Here is a 26786-nt window from a genome sequence, read left to right as displayed (position 1 = left end):
TTCACATAGAAGGCAGTGAGGTGCTGGAACAAGACGACCTGAGAATTGCTGCATGTCTCACCTCCTGAGGTGTTCAAGACCAGGCTGGATGCAGCATGACCTTGAGAATTTCTGCATGCCTCACCTCCAGAGGTGTTCAAGACCAGGCTGGACACAGCCCTGGGCAGTCTGATCTAATTGGGAGGTTGGATCATTTTTGAGGTCCCTTCCAATTGCTTAATGAAAATAGGTAAGAACTCCTCACCAGTTATTTAACACAAAGGCAGATATGGTTCAGACAGTACCATGTGCCTCTTACACGAATCTGAGTGTGTGTCACATCTTATGCACACACCCTGAAAACTTTATTTTCTGCATAAAGACATAATAGACAGGAACTGTCCACTGGTAACAAACTTCTTTATGCCGTGGAGCCACCAAAGGTTTACCAGGGAAATAAGGGTTTTGCTTGTTTCAAAGAAAAGCATGAAATTTGGAAATGTTAGACAGACTGGCATATGTTAGCTAGAATATACCTGAGACTGAAGAAACAATTTCAGCTGCAAACACCAAGTCAGCATTTTGCTTAAAAATAGCCAGAAAATCGTAACGTAAAGGTTGCCAACACCACGTTGAGACACCTTTGTCTAAGTACACCTCAACTTGGCAAGAGATCAGGAATTCAGTTTTACAAATAAGCACTAAAAGGAAACAAAACGCAATCAGGTTAACATACCTTTGCTTCAATGCGTAATCTCCTGCCATCAACAATGAATGGTTCTTTTGTAAATTCGTCATAAGTGTATTGCCACTCACATGTCAACTGTCCAAATGTCCCTTTTGTCACAAATAAGACACCACTAGGGAAAAAAAAAAAAAAAGAAAATAAACTCATACATTAAAAATGAACGTGAAAAATATCTGAAGTTATCAAGTTAACTCTAAATCTAGAGGCATCCTATATTTGTTCTGAAACATGTCATGTCTAATCAGATGTGACAGCTACGCAGGATTGTTTCTGAAAGTCTGAATTTTGAATGCTCTCTCTTAAATGAGTTTCACAGCAAAAGCAAAACAATATTTCTAGCTGTGTTTCTGCAAAAAGTTACAGACTTAATTTATGAAGGATACTTGATGCTTAACCATTAAACATACATTGCTTACCCTCTGTTCCTAGATTTTCCTTCATTATGCCAACATCTAAGAGAATCTCTTAGATTAATTCCACTGACCACAGCGTTATCAGATTTATTATCAATCTTGCTAAGCTACAGAAATCACAAAACCAGCAGTCTTTTAGTCTCCTTAAATAGGAAGGTTATCATGACACTCAAATAACATACTCTCATGCTGAACAGTGCTGCTGTGAAAGTGATTAACAAAAAGCACACTGAGTATGCCTTCCCCAGTACTCTATCCATATACGTAATGACCCATGTCAAAGCAATGTTACTGATTAAGAATTATTAGGACATGCACATTTTTGATGATAGAGGTTTACTTCTTACTCACAGTCAAAACTGCTTACCTCTTTGTCACCATTAACAGATCTGTACTGTTGACCATAGCATGTGCAATATATCTGAGTTTTGCAAATCTTCCATTTTCAATTTTCTAAGAGACAAAATTTTATAGCGTGAGTATGCAAGTATAAACTGATGTGTTTATTATTTGCTTAAAATGTATTATGTCCCAGAAGAATAAGCTGTAACAGCATTGCCACATACTTTTAAGTAAAAGGCTTCATTTATTACTCGGAATATGGCTCACAGATCTGTGACAGCTAAGAATTACACTATGCAGAATTATTTGGTCCTTAGAAACGCAAATATGCAAACAGAAATCAATCCTAGCAAGAAGTGGCAAGGAACAGTGTAATTGTTACATGTTGTTAGCACACTCCAAACTATCGCCCATACAATTCAAAGACAATGCAAGAAGTAGGTATAGTTAAGATGTACCTAAGGAGACTCATTTTTTGATTTTTGTGAGGACTGAACTCCGAAACATTGGAGTCATTAACCCTGGGTTCAATCCATACTTGACTCTACAAAATCCTACTTGCCATACATACAATGAAACCCAATATGCATTTGAGGTAACACTTATCACTTCCATCTATTCTTTCATTTCCCCCTGAACTTGCTTAATTTAAAAAACAAATAAATGAACAAAATAACCCCACAATGGCTGTGAATATTGTAGCTGAATATTCCTTACTAGGCAACAAATTTACAACACAGTGACAGCAGATTAGTGGCTTGGGTTTTGTTTTTTTAAACAGACTCTGCCATTTTAACAGAACTCGGCAAACAAAAGAGTTCTGACTTTCCAGGCAAGTACTGATCAGGTTATTGATCACATTAAGATCAGTGCATCTTGTCTGAGAGAAACAACATCCTCAACTGCTTGTCTGCTTTCCATATGTTATATTGGATGTAAAAATAGATCAGTATAAACAAGTATAATTTAATAAACAGCCAACTGTAAGCATGCTGAAAACATAGGTTAGCTGTCACAATAGTTAAAATGCCAGAACACTTAACGATTATTCTTTACCAATGACAAATATTAAAGGCACTTAACTAAGGCTACACTAAGACTGGAAATCTGACAGCACAGATAACTCCACTTGCCTAGTTTTCTAAAAATGATGCCTTCCCTCAAAGATGCTGAATCTTTCATTACTGAAATACGAGAACATTTGAATAACAGGTTCCCAAAATAGATCTTTCCAGAACGAACATGAACAGCGAATCAAAATTGAGATTATTTTCCTATCCCCATGCATGCTGGGCTGCAAAATCATGACTATTGATCATGATTTTGTGCCTCCCTTTTTTAGTCACTGCACAAGTTCATTAGTGTTAGCATCAAGGTCAGGGAAAATACATAAAAATGAATGGCATAATAAATGTAGAATTAAGAGCTTAGTAAATTGGAAATTTATATTTTATTTTTTCTCTTCTAGAAAGATGTTTGAAAACTCTTTAGTGAGGCTATGTATGCCTAGTTTTGTCACCAGAGGATTCAAGTTTTTTCCTGCATCTTATATGATGTAGAAGCTTGGACCACTAAGTAATTAAAAAATTGTCTCACAAGGCAGTTCCTATGTTATTCCAGCAATGCAGAAAGAGAAAGGATAATTGAACTGAGGCAGTGGCATTTAAACTTGTAACAGTCGCAGCACGTATTCTGAATGTTGGCCAGCAAGTTCTCTTGCTGGTCTCTTGATCAGTATCTCTCTTCTACTAACAGCAGTTACAGAGGAGAAGCATTTAGAAATTTAGTCTCATCATGATGAAGAGGATCTCCAGTCTTTCTCTCGCATCAAAACAAGACTTCCTTAATTTTCATGTAGCATTGGAATAAGTCCTGACTTGGACTAATGAGAACCAAGTTACCTCTTTTTGACTTCTCACTACCTTTCTAGGCAATTTTTGACAAGTCATGTTGCTCCACTGTAACTCATTCAGTTTACTGATAATGTACTGAGAATTACGATTTATGTAAATGCAGTTCTTAAGCATCACAGAGGTTGAAATCCTACAAGGTGATTATACGTAGGTCCCAAAAATTCCATAGAAACTACTAAAATTCACAAAGCAGTGACTCTCAGTGCTGAAATATTGTTAGCATGTGGTGCACAAAGCTATTTAGATAGCTGAACTGAGATTAAACTACTACTTATTGTTAGCTGTAAGTCATGGACCATAAATTCACATTATCTATTTTCCATAGTTTTGTAGACAGCCGATGTTAACTGGGAAATTAACACAGGACAAGTGTTCTGCAACTACAAAATATGCATCTATACCAATGCCTATGGTTACTTAGGGTAGTTCATTTTCTACCTTTTTTCTTTTTTTGCAAATCTCTTTTCATATTAGATGTGCACCCATCCATCATGAAATATACCATAGAAGGATAGACCAATCTACTGCTGATAATTCTCACAGAAAAAGCAGTACTATGCTCTGCCTGCCAAATAGCTGATAGAACTGAAGCATACAAGAGTATAAAATTTATCTCTCTAAAAACGTATAAATGAATTTTAATTTCACTGTACCTAGCTCTTAATTATCTCATACCAACTGTTTGATGTTGCAAAACTACAAAACATTGGTTAATCACTGTTCAATATCAGTTGCACTACTATAAGAATCAAAACCTGATTTTTAAAACAAAACTTCCATGCTTCAGTTTAAGAAATATTGAATACTATGAATGTTCTGATTCATGAGTCCACTTTGAAATTAAATGAAACAGTTGAAAAAGGGCACTCGAGCAGCTGTAAAATGCACAGCAATAAAAGCATAAATGCACTCTTTAGAAAATTATTCTTACCTGCAATTCAGATAATTAGATATCTCTGCAATAAACTAGTAAGTAGTAAATTTGATCATCTGTGCAGGGGAATGGAAATATGCCCAGTGTCTACAAGTGGCATCTCTGAGTTTAGAAAGACTCTAAACCACAGTACATGCCTTTAATTCACTGGAAAAGAAGCACAGAGGCCTTTGATTATGTTAGAAATGAGAAGAAAAGAGAAAAAAGTAAGCAGGGGAACAAGATTTAAAATCTATGACACTTCTATTATAGCTCTGCAAAACGTAGTAGCAGTATGTGAGAAAAAAAGTTGCAATGTCTGACATCATTTTTTAACTCCTCAACTGAACAAAGTTTGTAAAAAGTTTGTAAAGCCTTTCTACTTAAAAAGTAGTTATGCATATGTTACCCAATCCTACTGATGTTCAGATCAACTTTATTTTTTACTAGGTTTTTAGATTGCCAGTCCCTCACTGTACTGAGTCCAGCTGCGATTCCAGAGAAGGCAACAGGAATCCCAGGGAGAGGGAGGGCAGTTGCCTTAATACCCCATTCCCTTTCCCTTTTTTCTCCCAGCTTTCATTCCTGAGCACAGTGTATGATGTTGTGCAGTCTCTTTTTGATCAGTTTGGGTCAGCTGTCTTGGCTGCATTCCCTCCCAGCCTCTTGTGCATTTCATGGTGGGACAACATGAGAAATCGATAAGACTTTGTCAAAGACTTTCTTTGACACTGCAAGTGCAGGTCAGGAAGAACTAAAACATCAACACTTTTGATCACAAATCCAAAACATAGCATCTTGTGAACTACACAAGAATATAAAGATATAAATAATTCTACACAAAACACTTGAGTAGAGAAAAAAGCTTGGTTGTATTTTTGCTAGAGACTTCAATGTCGACTTCATCTTTCAGCTCGTCATAAACTGACTTCAGAAGTTGCAGAATTACCATTTTCAGAAGGCTAGCTTGATATGACTATATATCCAATATTCCCCATAGATATATTAGGTCTAAGCGGCATTTAGGTTATTTGTTAGATTTAGCTTAATTGTCTGAAGAAAGGAGAAAAGTTGTTAACCGAGACAACACAGAATAAAAGCATTCATTTTTCTGTGTGCAGAATTCTCTCCTCATCCTTTATTAATGAGAACTAAAATTAATCTATTATCTTCTCATTCCAGCTGTCTGCTGTCTACAATGCCTCTCTACTGAAAAACAAACAACAAAGCTGAGGCTTCTGTACAAGATCTATTACCTGTAAACTTTAAGATTCCACTGAGGCATGCTGAGCATTAACCCAGAGCTCAGTGTGCTTCTCTTACGAGAAATCTTTGGTCAAGGTTAACATTTTCCCCTAAGGCAGGATACAACAAATCAGGACAGTATCTCTCTTTTAGGAATGTTTCCTTCACAACAGAAATTTAATTTGTCTATGTAAACAGAATATCTTAGCATTCTAATCAAAAACTGACCAGGAGATTTCTTTTCATGCACTGAGCAGAGAAACCATGCCAATCCATGAGTTCACTTTGATGACTGCATCCAAATGTTTTTCATGCTTTCTGCCAACACAACCCAAGTCCTTCAGTATGTAGCATCTGAAGCACTTGAATGGTTCACCTGGTAATCAGGGAAAAGGACTGCAGTTCTCTGCGTTTTCTGACAGCCAACAAGGTTGTTTATACTTTGCTTAGGACACTTCAATTTCCGCCATATGTACTGCATATACATATATACATATATACATATATATATACATATATATATATATATATATGAAGCGCACACATACTTTTATTTTAGCTTGTGATTGAAGCATAAGCCACACAAGCTTCCATGTTATTTGTAAAGAACTAGTATTAGCTTCAGTCTCAAGCAGCTTGTAAGTATATACTTATCTTATACTTAAGTATAACTCATCTGACTGGGGATGGGTAATGATTACATGATTGTATTTAAGCTTTGTATGTATAGGTGGGTAAAGTTTCTCTTTAGATTAAAAGGCTTTCCTAGAAAGGAAGTAAATGACAGGTCTTACTCAACTATGGGATTGCACGATGGCAGATGCCTGGGAAGGTTCAGGACAATGTAGGGAAAAAATAAGTTATTTTCAACCTCGGGAAGTATTTCTGCCTATAAGTTTAAGAAATAAAATCTCAGTTTTAGGGTACCAATCTACTAGAGGAAATGGATATTTTTATTTGATGCAAACTTAAGGCCAATAGACATGACGGAAAGAGAATAAAGGAGTATGACACTCTTCCACCCCTTGACTGTTCTTTTTTGGCAGATTGGGCTTTGAATACTAAGATGTGTTTGGAGTCTTCAATAACAGTACTGGAATTCAGATTCACAGAATTACAAACTGGCTGTGGTCAGTCCAAATCCTCCTGGTCAAACAGGGCCAGGTGGCTCTTGGAAATCTCCAAGAAAGGAGAAATGTGCAAATACTCCACCCCCACCCAAGGACATGAGTTCAGAACAGAGAGAAATGTAATTCTAATATAATAAGTGATACAGTTTGCTGTGTTATGTATTTTCCATATATATATATATATATATGTATATAATATATATATGTATGTGTATACACACACATTGCTTAAGACAGAAAAAAACTTCTACAAAACACTTGCTTTCATTTAAATAAAGTTTTTGTAGTTATTTCAAAAATACAACTAAACTCTATGAAGGAAACAAAATAATTAAAAGTATATAATCATGATTTACTAGCTTTTTTTTTTTTTTTTGTAATAGATTCTAAATTTTGCAATTCACACTAAGTTTAATTTTCACATTCTGTAATGATTTATTTGTAGTAGTCTATATTTAGAAAAGCTAAAATGGTCAGCTTGAGATGGGAAGTGCATAATCTCTAAAAACCAAGTTCTTTTTTGGGAGGGATGTTTCTTCTGTCAGAAATGTTAATCTTATGGTGTTCTGAAATGCAGAAAAATGTTTTGTTATAAAACTGACATGTGCTATTTTGTTAGACAGATCACTAATGAAGACATAATTTTACAGGATATAAGAAGAAAGAGCTCTAAAAATCTGAGAAGGAAGAAGGAAACTTTAGATAATATATTTAAGTTACTAAACTCCAGTAAAGTTACTAAAAGGCGTCAGTAACCATTCCAGAAATTTGAGCCTAGAAATGTCCTCAACTTTTTGTCATGACATGGTTTTTTTCAAGATTGAAGATAATTTCCAACATTCTTCAAGCATTTATATTTCTGATATCCTCTGATACCTAAAAAATTCCCAAACTTTCCAACAGTGTTTCAGTCAGTAACACAGTCTTTAATCTATTTCTTCATAACTTTGTGATGCTACTATTACAAACTAAATAGATATACAATATAAATAGTGATCTTAAGCATCAGTAGCTTAAAATAAAAAAACCTCTCAAGTAGAGTTTTGCCTCCTTGGATCAAGGAGATTACAGGTAAATGTATTTCTTGGCCCACTGCACAAGAATCAGCAGACTTTAAAGGCACAGAGACAGAATAAACACACTTAAAAGGTTTTAATAATTCTTTCCTCAGAATTTTGACAGCTAAAAGATGACAATGAAGCACAAGACAGCATTGAATAAATTTGAAATCATCATAGAAGCTCTTTTGCTTGAGAGCAGTTTTAATTCTTCAGATTTAGCTGAAGAGTTCTTTCTTGTTATGGTAATTACAGTTATAGAAATATCTTTTGCAAGGCACCTTTAAAATTCAACACAAAAATATAATTTTGAACAAATGAACAAATCACATACAAAAAAAAAAAAAAAAAGAAAAAAAAAAAAGGAAAAGCCTTCCAGTGAATTCAAAATAAAACAATTCTAGAGAAACAAGTAGTGCTGTTCTTTAGATTTTACAATGCAAAGTTGTTCGGTGTTCTTATTTAGTGCTCTTCTATCTAGCTAAATAATATTCAAAGGCATCTACTTTCTTCTTATTTATGCTTTTATGCACAAAGCCTTATAAAATACAGCCATTTTCTGAAGCTATCACTGATTTTACATAGGGGTTTTCACTTTTTATTAGTGTTGCTATGAAAGGAACAAAGACATTAAATTTATAACCAAATCACTTAAGGTTACAATTTAAAACAACTATAATCAAACCCTTATATTTCATACATCTGAGGATTCCACATGACACATAACTTAAGCACTTAAGAGTTATGGTAAAACAAATGATGAATAGAAGTATAAAAGCATAAGTTAAATGTCACTTTCAAAGTAGATGCATTTTGTTTTTAAATACTTTTGTGGCTACTGTTTAGTCATAATCTAGTTTCCGGAAACATAAACTGTGATGCTGGAACAGAGCAGATGAATCCGTTTTAGAATAGTTTAGATGTGTTTATTGTTCAGAAGAAAAGCAGACAAAATAGTTTTGAAATATGAAATAAATAGAATTTTAACCAAACAGTATTATAATACTGACTATACAATACTGACTGTACAACTCAATGAAGTATTACTAAGCATATTTATGATCCTCTACCAAGTTGTAAATAAGAACACAAAAATATTAAATACATATTGTAGAAACACGTGGAAATAAAAGCTAAGTAGTGATATTACCACATAATTATAACTTTCAGCATGATTTTCACCTAATATCCGGTTATATATAACAATAAAAATTTCTAGACGTAGATTTTTTAATATATATTTATATATGCAATTTGCGTAGCACTCATCATCATACACTTTATTTAAGTTTCCTCCTGTCCCCCCACTTTTTTTTTTCCCCCTCACAGTTTTAGAAGGAAGTTAGTATCAGTCAACCCTGATTGCTCAGTGGGAATTGTAGCAACAACATTTAATACTGAATGATCAAAAGAATAAGACAAAGGCCATTTGTATCTATTACAGTACATATTATCCTAACTGTCATCATCATCATCACTGCTATTGTGAGTCTTAGTCCATTCCCTGTAGGCCTGTCTTTTCTGAAAGCATGACAAGAGAAGAAGAAAGCAGTATTAGTTTAGATTGATTTGTTTGGCTGGAATTGTTTTTTAATTTAAGCAAAATAATAAGACAGTCATTCTGAATTGACAGTACATGGCAAAGTACAAGCATGTTGAATTGCCTCATATATTCTATTCATTTTGGTCAGCATTTACAATCACTAAAAGGAGTTTTATTCGGATTTAACATGATATTATGTTGAAAACACTACTGCACATTAAGTGCACTACCAATGCAGATCTACATGCAAAAAATAAATAAAAGGGATGGGGTTACTACTCTTTTTCCTCATAACAAGACATTATGCTATCGAAAATGTTGCGTACAGGGTGGTTTGTAACACAGTCTCATGCAGGAAAGAGGCACATCTCTCGAATAAAAAAATGTTAAGAATCAAAAATCCTGGTTGAAGAGAAATAGGATAAAGGATTGAATACAAATTCTATGCCACAAAATCGTCAGTAGTAAATTATAACATGAAACACTGAAATTTTTAAATTTTAGTTACTTTCAATGGTGGCTGCCATCACAAAATTTGACGAGCTTATTAGTTACGCGCTTGTAAGATGGATAATAAAGGTAGTACTAATGTACTCGACAATACAACAGAGAAAAACTGGCATTACATATGACATTGCAGAATTTCTTGAAAGTTCCTTAAAAAAAGAAAAACCAAATGCAAACATGTAAAAAAGATTAAGAAAAAGTAAAAATAATGAGATGTCTTTACAAATATTTCTATGTTAGAGCTGAATCTGTTAGCCTGTTAGCATTTGTTTTAATGATCAACTTTTAAACAGAAAATCAGATGTTTTTTGAAGTCCCTTCTCTTGACAGAAAGAAGAGGAACATTAACAACCTTACACTGTTCATTAGTGGTAGCTTCCAGCTACACTATTCTTAAGGTATTGCTTTTACATGCTGCTTTCAGTTACTTCTCAAAATCTAAAAAGCCCCAAAGTCAACTCAATTCTTATCTAAATCTCCCTAGAGATTATTTTTGTACGACTGCACCAAAATTTGCACAGTGACAATCCTTCAGTTATTTAAAAATAAATGTATTGGAAAAAATCTATATATATATTAGATATAAATTATATTATTAAAAATAAATATAAACTGGAGATGCTTACATCTCCAGTTTCCATTAATGCAGTTTCTAAATACTTCCTTATCACTTACATGCAAGTATTTTTACAATGCGATTTTATTTATAACAGAGGAAAAAAACATAAACTTTGTGTGCTGCATAATAATGGAAATTCTTTTCACTTTTACATCTAGGTCAAATTTGCTTCAGTGGTATCTGAATGAAAGAATAACTTCTTAAACCATTGCTCAGCATGTTCTTCATGCAAATAGTATTCCACTTCAAAAGTGTTTACATTCTTTTAATGGCTGTAAAGTGACATAAATGCAGCTATTTCAAGTACATTTATTAAGTATATTTAATATGTTATTTTGTATAAAACTGTGATGAAAAAGTCACCATTTAGAATTTGTATAACAAAGTGACAGAAAAATATATTTTATATTTATCCCTGCTATTTATCAAAAATAAAAGTTTAGGACAGCTTATTTAGTTATACATACAAAATATTTTCTTCTTTTAAAGTATTCCATATCTTTCACAAACCTCTACAGATACATTGGCATAAGTTATGATGTCTTTTTCAAAAGTTACATCATGGAAATTAAGTCACCACAATAGTCATAAATGTATGAAATTATATGGAACTTCCTTAACTACCAAATTATTGGGAAAGAGCGTGACAGGATTTTTATTTTTTTTTTTCCCTAAGGCTACTTCTAAAAAACACTTAGTTTAACATATTAAGAGTTAAATTTTATGCCATTTCTTCACCTGTAACATTTGACTTCCGGTTCCATCTCTTAATCTGTAAGGTCTAATAACACCATCTTCACCAAAGAAGCGAGGTGGGCGTAGGCTTACCACATCTTCTGATGAATCTGCAACTCTGACAATAAATCAGCAAACTTAAGTTACATATCAGTATAGGTACTTAGCTATAATATTTAACCAAAGTGTCTATTTTATATTCAAAATATTGTAAATTCATGTACAACAGCTGTTGTTGTCTGTATAGACATTTGACGCATAAACAGAAAATAACCACTCTGTGAAATAATTAAAAGGTTTCTAATTAATAAAATCTACTTCAGAGAATGACTTCTAGAACATGAGATAACTCAAAGCAGAACACAACTGGAATAATTCATAGAAAAAGAGAACAGTTGAGGTTGGAGGGGAACTGTGGAAGTTATGTAACCCACTCCCCTTCTCAAGAAGGGACACACAGAACAGGATGCCCAGTACCACAGCCAGGCAAGCCTTTGGAGATCACCAAGAATGGAGACTCCACAACATCTCTGATCAATCTATGCCAATACTTCATCTCCCACACAAAGAAGTATCTCCTGATGTCAGACAAAATTGTTTTCTAGTTTGTGCCCATTGCCTTTGGTCCTGTCACTGGACACCACTGAACAGAACTAGGTTCTGTCTTCTTGGTACTCTCCTTTCAGGTATTTACAGATATTGATAAGATCATTCCACTAGTCCTTCTGTTCTTCAGGCTGAACAATCCTAGCTCCATCAGTCTTTCCTCAGAGGAGAAATTCTGCAGTTCCTTCATCATCTCTGTGGCCCTTCGCTGGATTTTCTCTGTGAGTCACTTATAGCAAGTAGCAAAGATGACACAGCACTTCAGGTATGGTCTTCTCAGTTGAGGGAAAATCACGTCCTTTTACCTGCTGGCAAATACTCTTCTTAATGCAGCTCAGTATGCCATTAGCCTATTTTGCTGCAAGGGCACCTTGATGGCTCGCATTCAGTTTGGTATCCACTTGGACTCCATTGGGCATTTACTGCAAAGCTACTTCCCATCTGAGTGGTCTAGCATGTACTGGTGCCTGAGACTCTTCCGCTCAAGTTGCAAGACTTTCCACTTCCTGAACTTCAGGAGGTTCCTATCAGCCAACTTCGCCAGCCTACCGAGGGCCCTCTGGATGGTAGCAGACTCTCTGATCAATCAGACACACATCCCGATTTTGTGTTATCCAAATGTACCGAGTGCACTCAGTCTCACCATGCAGATCATTAATGAAGACATGAAATGTGACTGCACCCTGTATGACCCCCAGGGTACCTTTATTCATTGCTGGCCTCCAAGTAGACTGTATCACTCACCACTACCATCTGGGTCATTCAGCATAGTTTCTTCCCACCTTAATGCCTGAGTATCCAACCCATAATGCAAAAGCTTCTTGGTGGGCAGTGGTGCCAAAGGCCTTAGTTAAGTCAAGGAAGATAATGCTCTCCTCTCATCGATTAGCCTAGTGCTTTCATCACAGAAGATTATCAGTTTGGTTATGCATGATTTTCTCTTCATGAACCCACACAGATTATTTTTGGAATTTTCTTATCTCTCGTAAGTCTGGAAATTGTTTCCAGTATGACTCCATCACCTTCCTAGGAGATGAGGTAAGATTGACTGACCTCACTACAGTTCGCCTGATACTTCTTCACACCTTTTTTGAAAACAGGACTGGTATTTGTTTTCCTCCATTCTTCAGACTTGTCTTAATCATCAGAATAGATGAAAGACTATCTAGAAATGCCTATAACAGTATCTGCCAGCTCCCTTAGCACTTGTGGGTGCATCCCACCAGGGTCCATAGGCTCATATATGTTCTGTTTGTTTTAAGAATTCCCTGATATGTTCCTCTTCCACTGAGATTCTTTCTTGCTCCAGCATTCGCCCTGGTCTGTGCGAAGTGGAATTCCTGAAGGCCAGTCTTGCTGCTAAAAACTGAGACAAAGAAGGTGTTTTGTTCATCAGTTTTTCACTGTCTTATAATCAGGTCTCTTTCTTCATTCAACATTTTGTCCACTTTTTCCCCTCATCTTCCTTTTACTGCATACATATTTATAGAAGTCTTTTTTTTTTGTCTTTTTTTTTTTTTTTTTTTTTTAAATACCCAGATTCAACACCATTTGGGCTTTAGTTTTCCCTAGATTTCATCCTGGATGCTTGGACAAGGCGTCTGTACTCCTCTCGATTTACGTGTTTTTGCTTCCACCCACTATGTACTTGCTTTTCTTGTGTGCAAGTAATGTCAGGAGCAACTTGTTCATCTCTGTAGACTTCTGTCATTTTGCCTGACAGATTAACAATATAATTACTTAATTAGTGTCTGAGTATTCTATTTAAAAACTTGATGATTAAAGACAACCAAGCTTCTTGTGTTTTCTTTGCATTTCTCTACAAAGAAAGTCAAAGGGTAAAATACACAAGATACAGACAAATTTATGGTAGCAAAAATTAACAACTGTTATCAGCAGGATTTATGAAAAGCCCTCTCAAAACACATTCTCCAACTTACTTACAAATTGTAAATATGTTATCATAAGCCCATTTACAATAAAGTTGAAAGGTGGGCCCTTGTAAACCTAGTAAGGTCCAACAAAAAGTGCATAGCTTTTCACTTGGGTTGAAGTAATCCCAGGTATGTTGACAAACTGGGAGAAGTCCTTGTGAGTAGCCCTGCTGAGAAGGACTTACGAGTTCTGGCAAATGACAAACTCATCCTGGGTTCCATCAGAAGAGGGGTGACCACGAGGGTGAAAGAAGTGATTATCCCCCTCTACTCTGCCATTGTGAGACCCCAGACCCCAGCTGGTGTAGTGAGACCAAGCCTGGGGCTTCCATCACAGAAAAGATGTAGACCTTTTGCAGAGGGATCAGAGGAGGGCCACAGATGTGATCCAGAGCTTGGAGCACCACTCCTATAAAGGCTTAAGGAATTGGGCTTGTTCAATTTGGAAAAGATAATGCTGTGGTGAGACCTCATTGTGGCCTTCCAGTACTTAAAGGGAGTTTATAGACATGAGAGAAATCAAATGTTTATACGGGCTGAAAGTGACAGGACAAGGGCAAATAGTTTTAAACTAAAGAAAGGGAGATTTACATTAGATGTCAGTTTTTTTTACTGAGTGGTTCGTGAGGTTCTGGAACAGGTTGCTCAGAGGTGTTGTGGATTCCCCACCCCTAGAGGTGTTTAAGGTCAGGTTGGATGGGGCCCCAGGCAATCTGATCTAATACTTGATCTAGTAGCAGGCAACCCTCTCTCTGGCAGGGGTGTTGAAACTTGATGATCCTTGAGGTCTCTTCCAAACCAAGCCATTCTCTGATTCTGTGATTAAGGCTAATTATAAGGGAATGAGATTATCACATTATTCAGCATGCAATTCTGTCAGAGTTCTCAACTGTATCCTGGACTGCATCAAAAAAGTTGAGGAATGTGACTGTACCCCTTTAAGTCTGCCCTTGTAAGGCCCCATCTTCACTACTACGTTCAGGTCTGGGGCTCCCAGAAGAATAAACACATGGAGCCATTGGAAAAGGTCCAGAAGAAGCAATGAAGGTGATCAGAGGGCTGGAGCACATGTCCTACCTACAAAAACAGTCTGAGGAAGCTGTGCTCGTTCAGCAGGGAGATGAGGAGGCTCTGGTGAGACTGGCTTTTCAGTACTACAGCCTTAAACTGCAGTTGAGAATATATTAAGTTCGGAATGAAGGTGGTGATGCATGGGAACAGGTTGCCCAGAGAAGCTGTTGATACCCTTTATCCATGGATAGGATAGATTTTTCATCTGCATTAATATTCAAGATTTTAAAGAAACACTAACATAGTGGTCATACAAATAATCAACATACCCCACATTTTGATTCATGCCATATGCCATTCTTCATATTAATTTTACTTACTTTTTGATACCCTGAAATGTGCTGCTTGCCATGTCTATGATTCCTCCAGTAGGCCTAGCTACTGCTCCCACCAATCCTTTTCCAACACCTTTGAAAAAACCAGCTGCTCCTTCTTTCTGAGCTCCTAGAAGGATCAAGTTTAGCAAATTGTTAAGAAAAAAAGACCATTTTACAATATTATTTGTAATTACATTTGTTCTTATTTGATACGCAACTACAGTCACTCCCACATTTAAATTAGAAGTCAGTGAGAACAAAGTCTTGATAAATGCAAAATCTCATCAAATCTCAATATTTTGAATCATATGAAGATCTAAACTTACCTCTTATTGGTTTTGTAACTATCCCGGTTATGCCACTGACAAAACCCTACCAAAAAGAAATGAAAGAGTTGTGACAAATGTTTCCACATTGTACTTTTTATTCTTCTAACATTTTACTTATTACTTCTTCGATGAATAGTCAGAAAGTGTGTATTTTGTAGTATTCTAAAATCCACTCCAATTATCAGAATTAGAAGCACCTTCTTCGCCATTCTTATCATCTTGTCAATCCGCATATATTTTTCTTCAAAACTATCATTCAGTTGTGGCCATGTATTGGCAAACCAGAATTAAGTGGAACAGCTCTACAGAAATCTCTACATTTGCTATTTTTACCTCTATAAAATTCATTAAACTTTTTATCATTTTTTATTCTTACTGAAACTAATCCTTTTCCTCCACGAGTGATACCCTCTCTCAGACCAGTGGGCTGTTTATTCATGGCTTCTCTCCTTTTTTGCTGGTAATCCTCATCCATAGTTATTGCAGCAACACCTTTTGCCATAGCACCAGTGATTCTTGAAGCAGCACCTGCTAATCCACCTATGAGAAAAAAAACAACAACAATGTAAGTAAAATGCCACTGCAGCTTAGAAATACCTACGTTGCTTGCTACTGAGCATGCTGCTGTGATAATGTTAAAACCTACCAACAGCTCCCCCTACTAGTGCTTTAAGTCCTAGTGCCATTCCTTCTATAAATTCTTCAGGACCCTGGATGGCTCCCTGAGGAGGGAAAAAACAAGAGAGCATTTATGCTATTTATATAAGTTGCAGATGGTATATATACTTAAACCCCTATGTTTTTATTTTAATTTATATATATTTAACAGAGAGTAAATTAGATCTCTATTAAGTTCATTCATGCAGCTTTAAGTTCATTCATGCAGCATTAATTTACAGTAAGTACTGCAAGGAAAAGTCGATTGTGAATTAAGGGAAATAATTTGTTTTTATGTCACTTGAGCTTTTCAGTAACTTTCCCTAATACTTTCACTTTGATTTTTTCAACTCTAAATCTCACCTTAAAATCACAAACATTATTTGTATACCCAAATTTTCAATAGAATTTATATCTAGCAGTTTTTGCAACATTTCACAAAAAGCCTGAAGAGATTGTTACCTGATAAGGTTCATAGAAAAATGCTTCTACTCCTTCGGATAAGCCTCTTATGAATCCAAATGGATTGCCCAAGACATCAAGACCAAGAATAAGAACATACATCTGCTTAATAGCCTAAAACAAAAATGGACATTCAGTAAAAATATTTCAGAAAGTATACTAAAAGCATTAAGGTATTGCTGCTTATTCAAAAACACAGAAGATGAATTTAATATGAAGAACTCAACATTTGGAAAAGTAGGTACAGATGTTTTAAAAATGACTGTATGGTGAGAAAAACATACTAAAATTAGTCAAATAATTCTACTGCTTGCAAGTATTTCACAAATAATTGAGATTTTGAGATTTTCCAAAGCAAGCATATTACCCAGACTTCACTCATACTGTGCAGCTACAGGACAAAATTTGGTTGTATGCATAGTCTAAGAGAATTTTGTTCACAATGACTGCAGAACAGTGAGGTGTACCAGAGCTGCATTGTGCTTGCTTCCACTGCTGATTTCTGAGTTGCTTTGTTATGCACACTACTTTTCTTATTGTAAGTTATAATTTAGTCAAACATAATCACAGTTTAGTAACGTAACTTAGTTGCCTTAGTAAAGGCAAGAGAATCTAACTAATAATTTTTTATGTTTCTTATGTATTTAACCAATCTACAAACATACAAGACTGCAATCAGTTATTGATTTTCATAGAACCAAAGCACACAGTAACACTTCCAAAATATAAATTTACTGGAATGTTAAAATTTACTTAATTCCAACCTGTTTTGAGTAATGCTTTGTCACTGCTGATTGGAGCTGCTGTGTAGTACAGAAGTGATAACTGAGTTCAAAGAATGCCAACCTATTAAGAAAGGTTTTTTGAAAATCCATGTTATTCAGACCATAATACAATATAACATTGATTTATAATGTTGAACTGTTCTTAGAAGTAGTTATTACAGTAATATTTTGAACCTACTTAAAGACAACATCTTGCACATCTGTGAGGGAGGCACCTATGCTCTTCAGAAGGAGATTCAAGGACTGAAGTGGTATTAGTTCTCTCTTCCTTTCTTCTTTGTTACTATCTTCACCACCAGTACTGAGTGAAAAGCTTAAGTGTAACTAAACAATAAAAAGAAAGTTTAGAAATTAACATGAGTGTTTATTAGAAGTACCATATTTTGTATGACACTTCTAATTGTAACTGAATTCAGACTTAATAACACAAACATGCATATATCCTTTAGGACAATTAAAAAAAAACAATGAAATTTAAATCCAGCCTCATTAGCTGGAACTGCCTTTAAGAAAATAAGACCTCAAAACTGCTTAACCATGTTTTCAGATGAGGTCTCTGCAATCTTTTAGCTATAATTTATTGGCTATTTCCCAAACTGTTTTGTTTTCACAACTAATACACAACACTGAATTGGACAGAGAATGATAACATAGCATGATGCCCAAGCGGGAATACAAATAATTACTCATAAGAACAGAAACGTGTACAGCAAAAAGCAGTGCAGACCTGAACTAATCAAAATATTTGTTTCGCGGAAATCAAAGCGACATTCTTAAAACAGAAAAGACATTCAGGAAATTTGCTGAAAGGGCTAGATGGGGCCCTCTGCAGCTTTCACAATTAGACAAAAAAAGGTTATACACCCGCTCTGGATTCTCTGAAAAGAATACAATATCCAATTTGGCATAACAAAGCTTAACTATAGCTCATTTCAAATATACGTTGATCTAGCTTTGCACACTTTTTTTTTTTTTTCTCCAGAAATGGTGCTCTTTCTCAATCCACAGCACACTGCCTGCACATGAGAACCATAGCATTTTGCAAAAATAATTAATACAAAAGAATTACTGCACATGAAGAAATTTGTGTACAGAAAGGAAATAATGAATATTTTAATATTTATGAAGAGTTTCATATGCGTATACCACAAATACATCAGTGTTACCAGTAAAATCATTATTCCAGAACATTTTTATGTTGTTTCTGATTGCCTCAACATTTTCTCACTTTACAGAATGAATATTCTACAGGAGACAAAAAAATCCTTTAATTAGAGCATAAGCACAGATAATAATATGAAAAGTTTTACCTTAATTGGAGAGATATGGAAGTATTCATACAAGCTGATTTGTGATGTATCCATGGATGACACACTCATCAGTTCTTCCTGAAGAGATTCTACATCCTTTTTGAAAAGTTCCAGCTATGAATGCATTTTCAAAAGTAATATTACTTTAAAATGTAGAGTGTAAAACACAATAACATAATCTATCATGACTCCACTGTATTTATCTCAAGTTTTTTTATTACTACCCAAGCAAACCACCTTAAGTTTCATACAATTAAATCTTATTTCTGTTCTTCCTATATATAAAATCCTTGCATTCTCCCTGTATAATGATTCAACTATCTTCCACTGCCCATGGCTTTTCAGAAAGTATTAGAAATCTTTCTTGTACCTTATGCAATATGAAGATAAAGGAAATTTTACTCTATGCCTCAGGAAAAAAGCTTTATGTTAGTTTCAGGTGCAAGACTTGACCATTACTGTAAACACATAACATTACTTTTTTTAGTGTTTGTTGTTGTTGTCCTGTTGTTGTTTTTCTTCTTGTTTTGGTTCTGTTTATAAAAGCAAATTGAATGACTAGAAATTTTATATCTACTCATCTGCAAACAACAGAAGGATTCTACCTGTTGGACATTTGGTACATCAGTCTGTGTAAAAAATTCAACCAGCGCATTCAGAAAGCCAAGGTCTAATCTGAGATCCATCTCTTGAATCAGGACCTTAAAGTATCTACACATGAAACAAAAAACTATTATTAAATTGTGTGGTTTTTTTTCAAGTATTTTTCAAGTGAGGTGAGCAATAAAACTTAAACATCTACTTATACAACTTATTAAGACACTTTTTTTATTTGACAAGTTCATTACCAGTCATAAAATGTTTCTTGTGATGGGCAAGACAAATACATTTTCAGTAATCAGAATTATTTTAATAAAGTAGTGACATTTAACAGTATAGACAGCTTTTTCCCCAAATTGCTAAAAAGACAAAAAATCTACTTTAAAAGAATTAAGGAAATTCTTTGTTTATTCTGCATTGAAGTAAGTAAATAAGAAGGGCACAGTTTTCAGCTGTCCTAAGCACTCTTATCTGGATAAATTAGCTGGGGTAAAATTACCCTGACTGCATGTTGATTTTAACTTTTAAAGCTTGAGTAAACATGATAAGTGGCACAGAGATGGAACATGTAAAAATACTTACTTAATATGAGATATTTGTGAATGTCCTGCAGTTCTCATAACAATACTGACATCAGTAAATGGTTTTGGTGCTATGAAGTTGTAAAATAAAAAGAGATAAGCACAGATCTTTATGTGATAAACATAGCTTGCCATTTTTAACATGAAAATGTCATATATGTTCCAGATTTTTTCAATCCTGTGGAGTAGGATTATATAATGGATGCGACTGGGAAACAAAATCATGGAAAAGGTCAGGAACAGAAAGTCATAGGAAGAGAAGGATGAAATGGAATATCAAAATTCTATTTCACTTATCTCCAAAAATGTATCATTTCCACTTAAAAGCACTTAATAGCACTTAAATGCTAGCCATGGAATTAATTTTTTTTAGGGAATAAATTCCCTAGCCATGGAATAAAATTTTCAAACAATGATACAAAAATATAAATTAAAAAAGTCCTCATATTTTTGAACTCTAGCTCAAATTTGACTTTATTTAGGATAAATAACTGATATTTCATTAGCTTTGTGAACAAATTTGCAGACAGTCATTGTTGTATCAACTCAGAATCTCTCCTGTCATTACTCTGATGTTCCAGATGAGTTTGACCTAACTGAGTGAATGGAAGATTATAGCTCAGCACATAGTATACAGAGTTGGAGGTCTGTACTCCATACCATGGAGAAAATGGAATGCTACAAATTAAATATAGAAAGCACAATTTCTTAAGGAGCTGGTATATAATACGGTGCTTCACTTGGTGAATTTGAGTTTAGTCTAGCACTGATTTATGTTTTTTTCTCATTATTTTTGATAAGTCAACTAGGCCACTGGCTCAAATACTGCATACCAGCAAATAAAAAAAATAAGCTCTTTAAAAAGTTTGATTACTATGAACAATTTATTTTGGGCCACAGAAAAAACTGGGCTAATTAAGATGAAAGGTGAGTCTTATGAAAACTCACTGTCCCCTAAAAAAATCCAAATGTGAGTAATACAGAAAGAGTGTAATAGATTGACTATCATGAGGACTAGCAACTGTTTGAAGTTTTCTTCTTTCAAGAGGTAAAAGAGATAAGTACTTAGCTTTAGATTTGGTCTCAATGCAATTTCTGAAAGCTCAACACAGATTTAACTTACACCTTATGATCTCCAAGAACACTATTAGTGTCTCAGAAGCAGGTACTTTTAAAAGGTATTATATTAATGGGTGAAATAAGTTCATGTTATTATTGTGATTTTTAACTTTAGATGGCTTTATCTGTACTCTCTTTGCACAGAAAATTGCTTTCTGATCTGTAACATTAGTACTTGGATTCTTTATAGTCAGTAATCATACACAGTCTTCAGATGATAAAAGTGGCAGGGTTCACTTTGTTAAAAGTAAGTTAGCATAAGTAAAGATTATTTTAAACTAGAACTACAAACCTGAATCCAAGGTGATGGACTTTGGAGGTTTAATAGGATAGAACACAAAGGGAAATATGGCTCCAGGAATCTGGTTTTGAATCTAATAGGGGTAAGGACAGGACAAGGTGCAGCACATTAGCTTTTCAGTAGTGAAATATTTCACAAGTAGGACAAACACTAGAATTATGAACCACCAATTCAAAAGCAGGAGAAGAAGCCACCACAATAGTTCAAAATATTTCTACTGTCCAAATGAAACTATCCAAGCCAAATAAACTAGAAAAGGTGGAAAAGGTTCTCCTAGTTGGTGTTCATAAGCAGCCCCCCAAAATGTCGCTTATAAAAAATTGAACATATACCTTGCTGAAAATAGTCAATTATACCTAATTTTGAGTTGACTGTAAATAAAAGACACACACACAAAAAAAAAGCACAGAAGATGAACAGCAACTGCTTCTCCTCAAGTCATGAGTGACTTTTTTTTTTTTTTCCTTTGAAATGAAGTACTTCATTTCAAAGGCTGAGAAGCACTCAAGAACGTGAAAAATCTGGACAGTTCCAAAAATATATCTAACTTTACATAAAAAACTTACTTGTATCCTGTAAATTTGAATTCTGAAAGATTTCTGATGTGCTGATGAGCTGTATTCCACTTTTAAAGCTGGCAAGTAATTCCTTCTGATAGGAATCTCATTGGGTTGTTGAATCTTCATGTCATTTCCAGTAGGAGTTAAACACACCTATCACAAAATTAAGAAAAAGTTGTTATTCTACATGATATAAAAGAGGGCTTTTTATAACAGACTTCAAATTAACAGTTTCCGCTAACATTTAAATGAAAGCTTAAGGATAAAATCTTTGAAATTTAACAATTAGACAACACAAGCAAAACAACATAAGGAATCTGTACATTTCGTTATCAAGAGAATGTTTAGCTTTTTTGAACATGGCTTTCCAGAGGTCTATGACCAAGACAGAAACTGAACGAACTACATTCATTTAACTACTACGCTGTTCTAATGAGTATGTGGAATTAATCTATAGACAAGAAAAGCAGCATGCAGAGTACAAAATGCTTTTACTTCTCATAATTATTTCAGGAATATGTATTTTTTTAGTATTTATGTGGTTGAATGGCACTGCTGAATTTTGTGTGACTACAAGATATCACAGTCAGATAAAACACAAGACTTTGCGTCAAAACAATCTCCCAGTCTCAAACTAACATCCTTCTTCTCTCTTGATATGACATAACATATTGTAGCTTTGTGCATATTTAGTCCCATGATCTGTAAAAACATTATAATTCAATTTCAAAATTAGAGGCAAACAAAATCAGGCTTTCAGCAAGCTTTTATATATTTATGGATTATATATTTTTTTCTAGACAGCAATGATTTTTTTTTTCTAGGCACAAATATAGAAATGAAATTTTAAATGGATTGTGTAAACTAATCATCTCCTAATTTTCACTGTTTTTCAGAGACTACAAAATAATAAATGATCTGTATACACCCATACATTCCTGTATACACCGATAAGAAATAAATTTATAGAATGATTAGTATTACCAAAACATTTGGTTCCAATTCAACAGTCTTATTTTCTGATGGAGTTAGCTCACTATATTCTTTGAATTCTTGTTCTAGCTTATCTGTTTGCTTAACACTCAACGGTTTCCATCTAGACTTCTTTTTGGGTTTCGTCTCCCAGACCACATCAGAACTTTGAAAAACAAACAAAAGACCAAGAGAAAATAGTTAGCTAGTTCAACACAAGTATTATGTATCTAATTACGGCATTTAATAGGTAATTACTACATAATGAGGAATAAAGCCATAAAGCACTAGTGTGGTAAATAAAAATAAATCACCCACTGCATTCTTGATAGTAAGTGGAAGTTACTGTTTCTAATGCAACTGAAGAAAAGTTAACAGAGTTATTTTTAGTGAGCTTTTGCATGTCAGAAACCTTTCTCAAGAAGACCGAGTTTCAATAGTGCTGACATCCAAAATCATACAAACTCAATGCAGGATTCCACACATACTCCTCTGTACCTTGTGGCACAGCTGAATTTACTACAATTTGAGAGTTTTTCAAGTCTACAGGAAGTGTCTGATAAAGTGCCACTTATTTTTGACATTCTATTCACTAAATCAGTAGAGTTCATTTCAGTTTGTACATTTACTTTACTGATTTGATCCCTTAGGGTTTTCAGTTCTCGTTATTGTTGTTTATGTGTGTGTGTATGCTTTTCTTTTAATGGTATACAAAATCAGGAGTTTTTCTTTTATTCTTTCTTATTTTTATTATTAATGAAACAACATCATTTATCATCTTTAAATGGTGCCAGATTATTTTCTGCTTTGTTATACTGCTTCTACGAGAAGCTCTTACATATGATTTATCTTACAGTCCAATGCAATACATGATATAGGACACAAAGTGAGAACTATCAGCCAAGTGGAAGATATTTTTTCTTTACACAAGTTATTACAGTTCATATATACACAGCTGATCAGATGCAGCTCCCTATAATCCAGTTTGTTTTAGCTGCATTTGTGTTCACACCCATCAGTAACAGAATGATCTTAAAGTAAAGGTGATCTTAAAGAAGAGGGCAAAATTACCACAATAGCTGATTTGTTCATTGGGGTTGTTTTATTTTTGTTGTTCTTAAGTTTGTTTTCCCTTTCTTTTTCCAAGTGTTTCTGCAAATTAGATACACTGTCTACTGCAGTATTTTTGCAAGACACTTATGAATGGTAAATTTCCAAGTAACAGTCTTTTTGTGTGGGTATTTTTCTCCAAGGATTTATCTTTTTTCTTGGGAACTGCTTTCAGAAGTTTGATACCAACAAAAAAATAGTACCAATCTGTAGCAGTGCTAGATTCCTGAGTACAAATGACCTGTTCCTAAAAACACTGATTCACTGAAATATCTACTTTGAATTTGGACATTTAGCTGTCACTTTTAAAACAGTTATTTGCACTGTCTAGATAATCTTCTGAGCTCAGCTTCTCAAGTGAAGAAAATTCTACTCATCACTCTCAGGAATGGCAAAGGAGGTTATGTGAGGTATACAGATACTTCAACTTTCTGCTTGTTTTGCAGCACAGTACAAAGAATTAAGAGAGAAAAAAAAAAAGGAAAGGAAAAAAGAATCAGCAGCATGTTTCTGTAACAAAGTTAGAAAAGTTAGTTATGTTTTTTGTACATTACCTTGTAATTCCTATGTATGACACCTCCTGCCTTGTATAATTATTAACCAATGAAATTCCAACATCTTGTAAAGACAGAATAATTTCTTGTTCTGCTAGTTCTGCCTGTACACTTTCATAAGCCAATTTAAATACATTCTTGTCTTCAGTAATTAGGACAATACGCTGCAGACCTTCAAAAAATGACACTAAATAGACCACCTTTCTACAGTCCAGGCTGAGTACTTCTATTTTGTCCTGCAAACAAGAGAAGAAAAGTTTTTACAAATCTATTCATGAATAAGCAAATGCAAGCCTTAACAACAAGAATACAAACACGGGAGACCATTTTAAAAGGTACAGGAAAATAAGGTTTTTAAATAGAAAGTTATATTGTAGTCTCTTTCTCACATGCAGTCTGGCAAACACAGTTGTTACTGTTCTGTTTGAACCTTGTCTTTGAAATTCTTACTTATTACATAAAGAATTTTTATTTATGCTAATACCAACTACAGACAAAACAACAGTTCTTGTTCTTTCCCCAACAGAAGCTAACTAAATGGCAAAAATACCTAGCATTGTCTTATCCACCGAAATCCACTAATGTTATAAAAGCAGGACCTGAAAAACACCTCAATTTTATTTGATGTGCCTCTAGAATATATATATATACACAGTATTTACCTAGACATTGAGGAATTACATTTTTATGGCAATAACTGCAACCATTTTAAAATACTTCCCTACTTCTGAAACTACATAAATGTGTTCTCTACTTTATTCACAGATATAATAAAAAACAACTTCAACATACATTGTCTCAGTTTTTACTAAGAAAAAGTCATCACAAAGGGAAATTCTTCTCTCAGCCAGATATCATACACCTCCAGGCGTCCACCAGGTCCTTCACAAACAGCCAAAAAGAGTTAACTTAGTTCTTTATTGCAGAAAAGATTTAGAAAATAGAGCAGCTCTCTGGAGAAGGACTTGGGGATTCTGGTAGACAAAAAAAACTCAACATGAGCCAACAGTGTATGCTTGCAGCCCAGAAGGCCAAATTCATTCTGGGTTGTGTCAAAAGAGGGGTGGACAACAAAGTAAATAAGGTGATTTTCCCCCCCAGTTTGCCCAGATTAGTCCCCACTTTTAGTGTTACATCCAGATCGATGGTTCCCAACACAAGAAAGACATAGATCTATTGGTATAGATCCAGCAGAGGGTCACAATGATGATCAGGAGCACTTCCTCTACAAAGAAAGGCTGAGAGAGATGGGCTTGTTCATCCTGAAGGGAAGACTTCAGGGAGGTCTCATTGCTTTTTTCCAGTAGTCAATTGGGTGCTTATAAGCAGGCAGAAAACTAACTTTTTACATTGTCTGATATTGATAGGACAAGGGGAAGTGGCTTTGAACTAGCAGAGGGGAGACACAGGTTGGATGGAGGAGCTGTGCTGGTGGGCAAAGTAACCATAAAATGATTGACTTCTCTGCTCCTGGTGAAGCAAGGAAGGGAGGTCAGCAGAACTGCTACCTTGGACATTCAGAGGGCAGGTTTTTGTTCAGAGAATCTCTGGGACTGAGTTTTGAAGGACAAAGGTGTCCAGGAAGGCTGGTCATTCATCAGAAAGGAAATTTTAAGTGCACGTGGTGTCCCCAGTGCTATAAAATGAGCCACTGGGAAGAAAGAGCAGCCTGGCCGAGGAGGGAACTTTTGCTGAGACTCCCAGGAAAACAGAGTTCATGAATTTTGGAAGAAAGGACTGGCAACTTGGGAAGACTATAAGAATGTTGCTAGGATACAGAGTGAAAATGAGAAAAACAAAAGCCCACTGAGAATTTCATCTGGCCACTGCTGTTAAAAACAAAAAGTGTTTTTACAAATATATGAACAGCAAGAAGTAGGTCAAGGAGAATATGAATACTTTATTGGATGATGCAGGCAGGGAACATTACCACTGAGGATGAGAAAAAGATGGACACTCTCAATCCAGTCTTTATTTCCATCTTTAATAGTCAAACCAATTATCCTGAAGGAACATCAGAAACTGAGCTGGAAAACCAGCATGGGGAGCAGAATAAATACCCAACAATTCAGAAGGAATCAATTAGTGACCTGCTAAATCACTTGGACTGTCACAAGTCCATGGGATCAGATGGGATCCACCTGAGGGTACTACTGGAGCTGGTGGAAGTATTCAGCAAGCCACTTTCTGTTATTTATCAGCACTTCTGGGAGGTTCAGAGGTACTAGAAAGGACCTAGACAACTGGAGGTACACCGAGCTACAAGAAGGGTTGCAAGGAGGATACAGGCAACTACAGGCCTATCATCCTAACCTCAGTATTGGGCTAGTTTATGGGACAGATAAGATGATCTCGAGTGCAATCTCACAGTAT

At 35.0% G+C, this 26786-nt stretch overlaps 1 protein-coding gene across 1 annotated transcript in view; it reads right to left on the bottom strand.

Annotated features, from left to right (window-relative positions):
* Positions 1-26786, bottom strand: part of VPS13A (vacuolar protein sorting 13 homolog A) — a 91870-nt gene that overhangs the window by 3204 nt on the left and 61880 nt on the right. The window contains exons 49-65 of the mRNA XM_042826738.1: positions 24414-24649; positions 22762-22915; positions 21784-21930; positions 21209-21290; positions 19799-19868; positions 19222-19327; positions 18617-18730; positions 17485-17630; positions 17286-17367; positions 16522-16635; positions 16049-16124; positions 15779-15942; positions 15400-15445; positions 15077-15200; positions 11149-11263; positions 1508-1593; positions 716-839 (exon numbers count right to left, since the gene is read on the bottom strand). Coding sequence (XP_042682672.1) covers positions 716-839; positions 1508-1593; positions 11149-11263; positions 15077-15200; positions 15400-15445; positions 15779-15942; positions 16049-16124; positions 16522-16635; positions 17286-17367; positions 17485-17630; positions 18617-18730; positions 19222-19327; positions 19799-19868; positions 21209-21290; positions 21784-21930; positions 22762-22915; positions 24414-24649 — 1986 coding nt within the window. The remainder of the gene's footprint in view (positions 1-715; positions 840-1507; positions 1594-11148; positions 11264-15076; positions 15201-15399; positions 15446-15778; positions 15943-16048; positions 16125-16521; positions 16636-17285; positions 17368-17484; positions 17631-18616; positions 18731-19221; positions 19328-19798; positions 19869-21208; positions 21291-21783; positions 21931-22761; positions 22916-24413; positions 24650-26786) is intronic.

This window comes from Centrocercus urophasianus, unplaced genomic scaffold, assembly GCF_019232065.1.
Source record: "Centrocercus urophasianus isolate 14NV4802_14NV808 unplaced genomic scaffold, USGS_Curo_1.0 seq_27, whole genome shotgun sequence".
NCBI lineage: Eukaryota > Metazoa > Chordata > Aves > Galliformes > Phasianidae > Centrocercus > Centrocercus urophasianus.
This window is presented reverse-complemented; position numbering and strand designations above follow the sequence as displayed.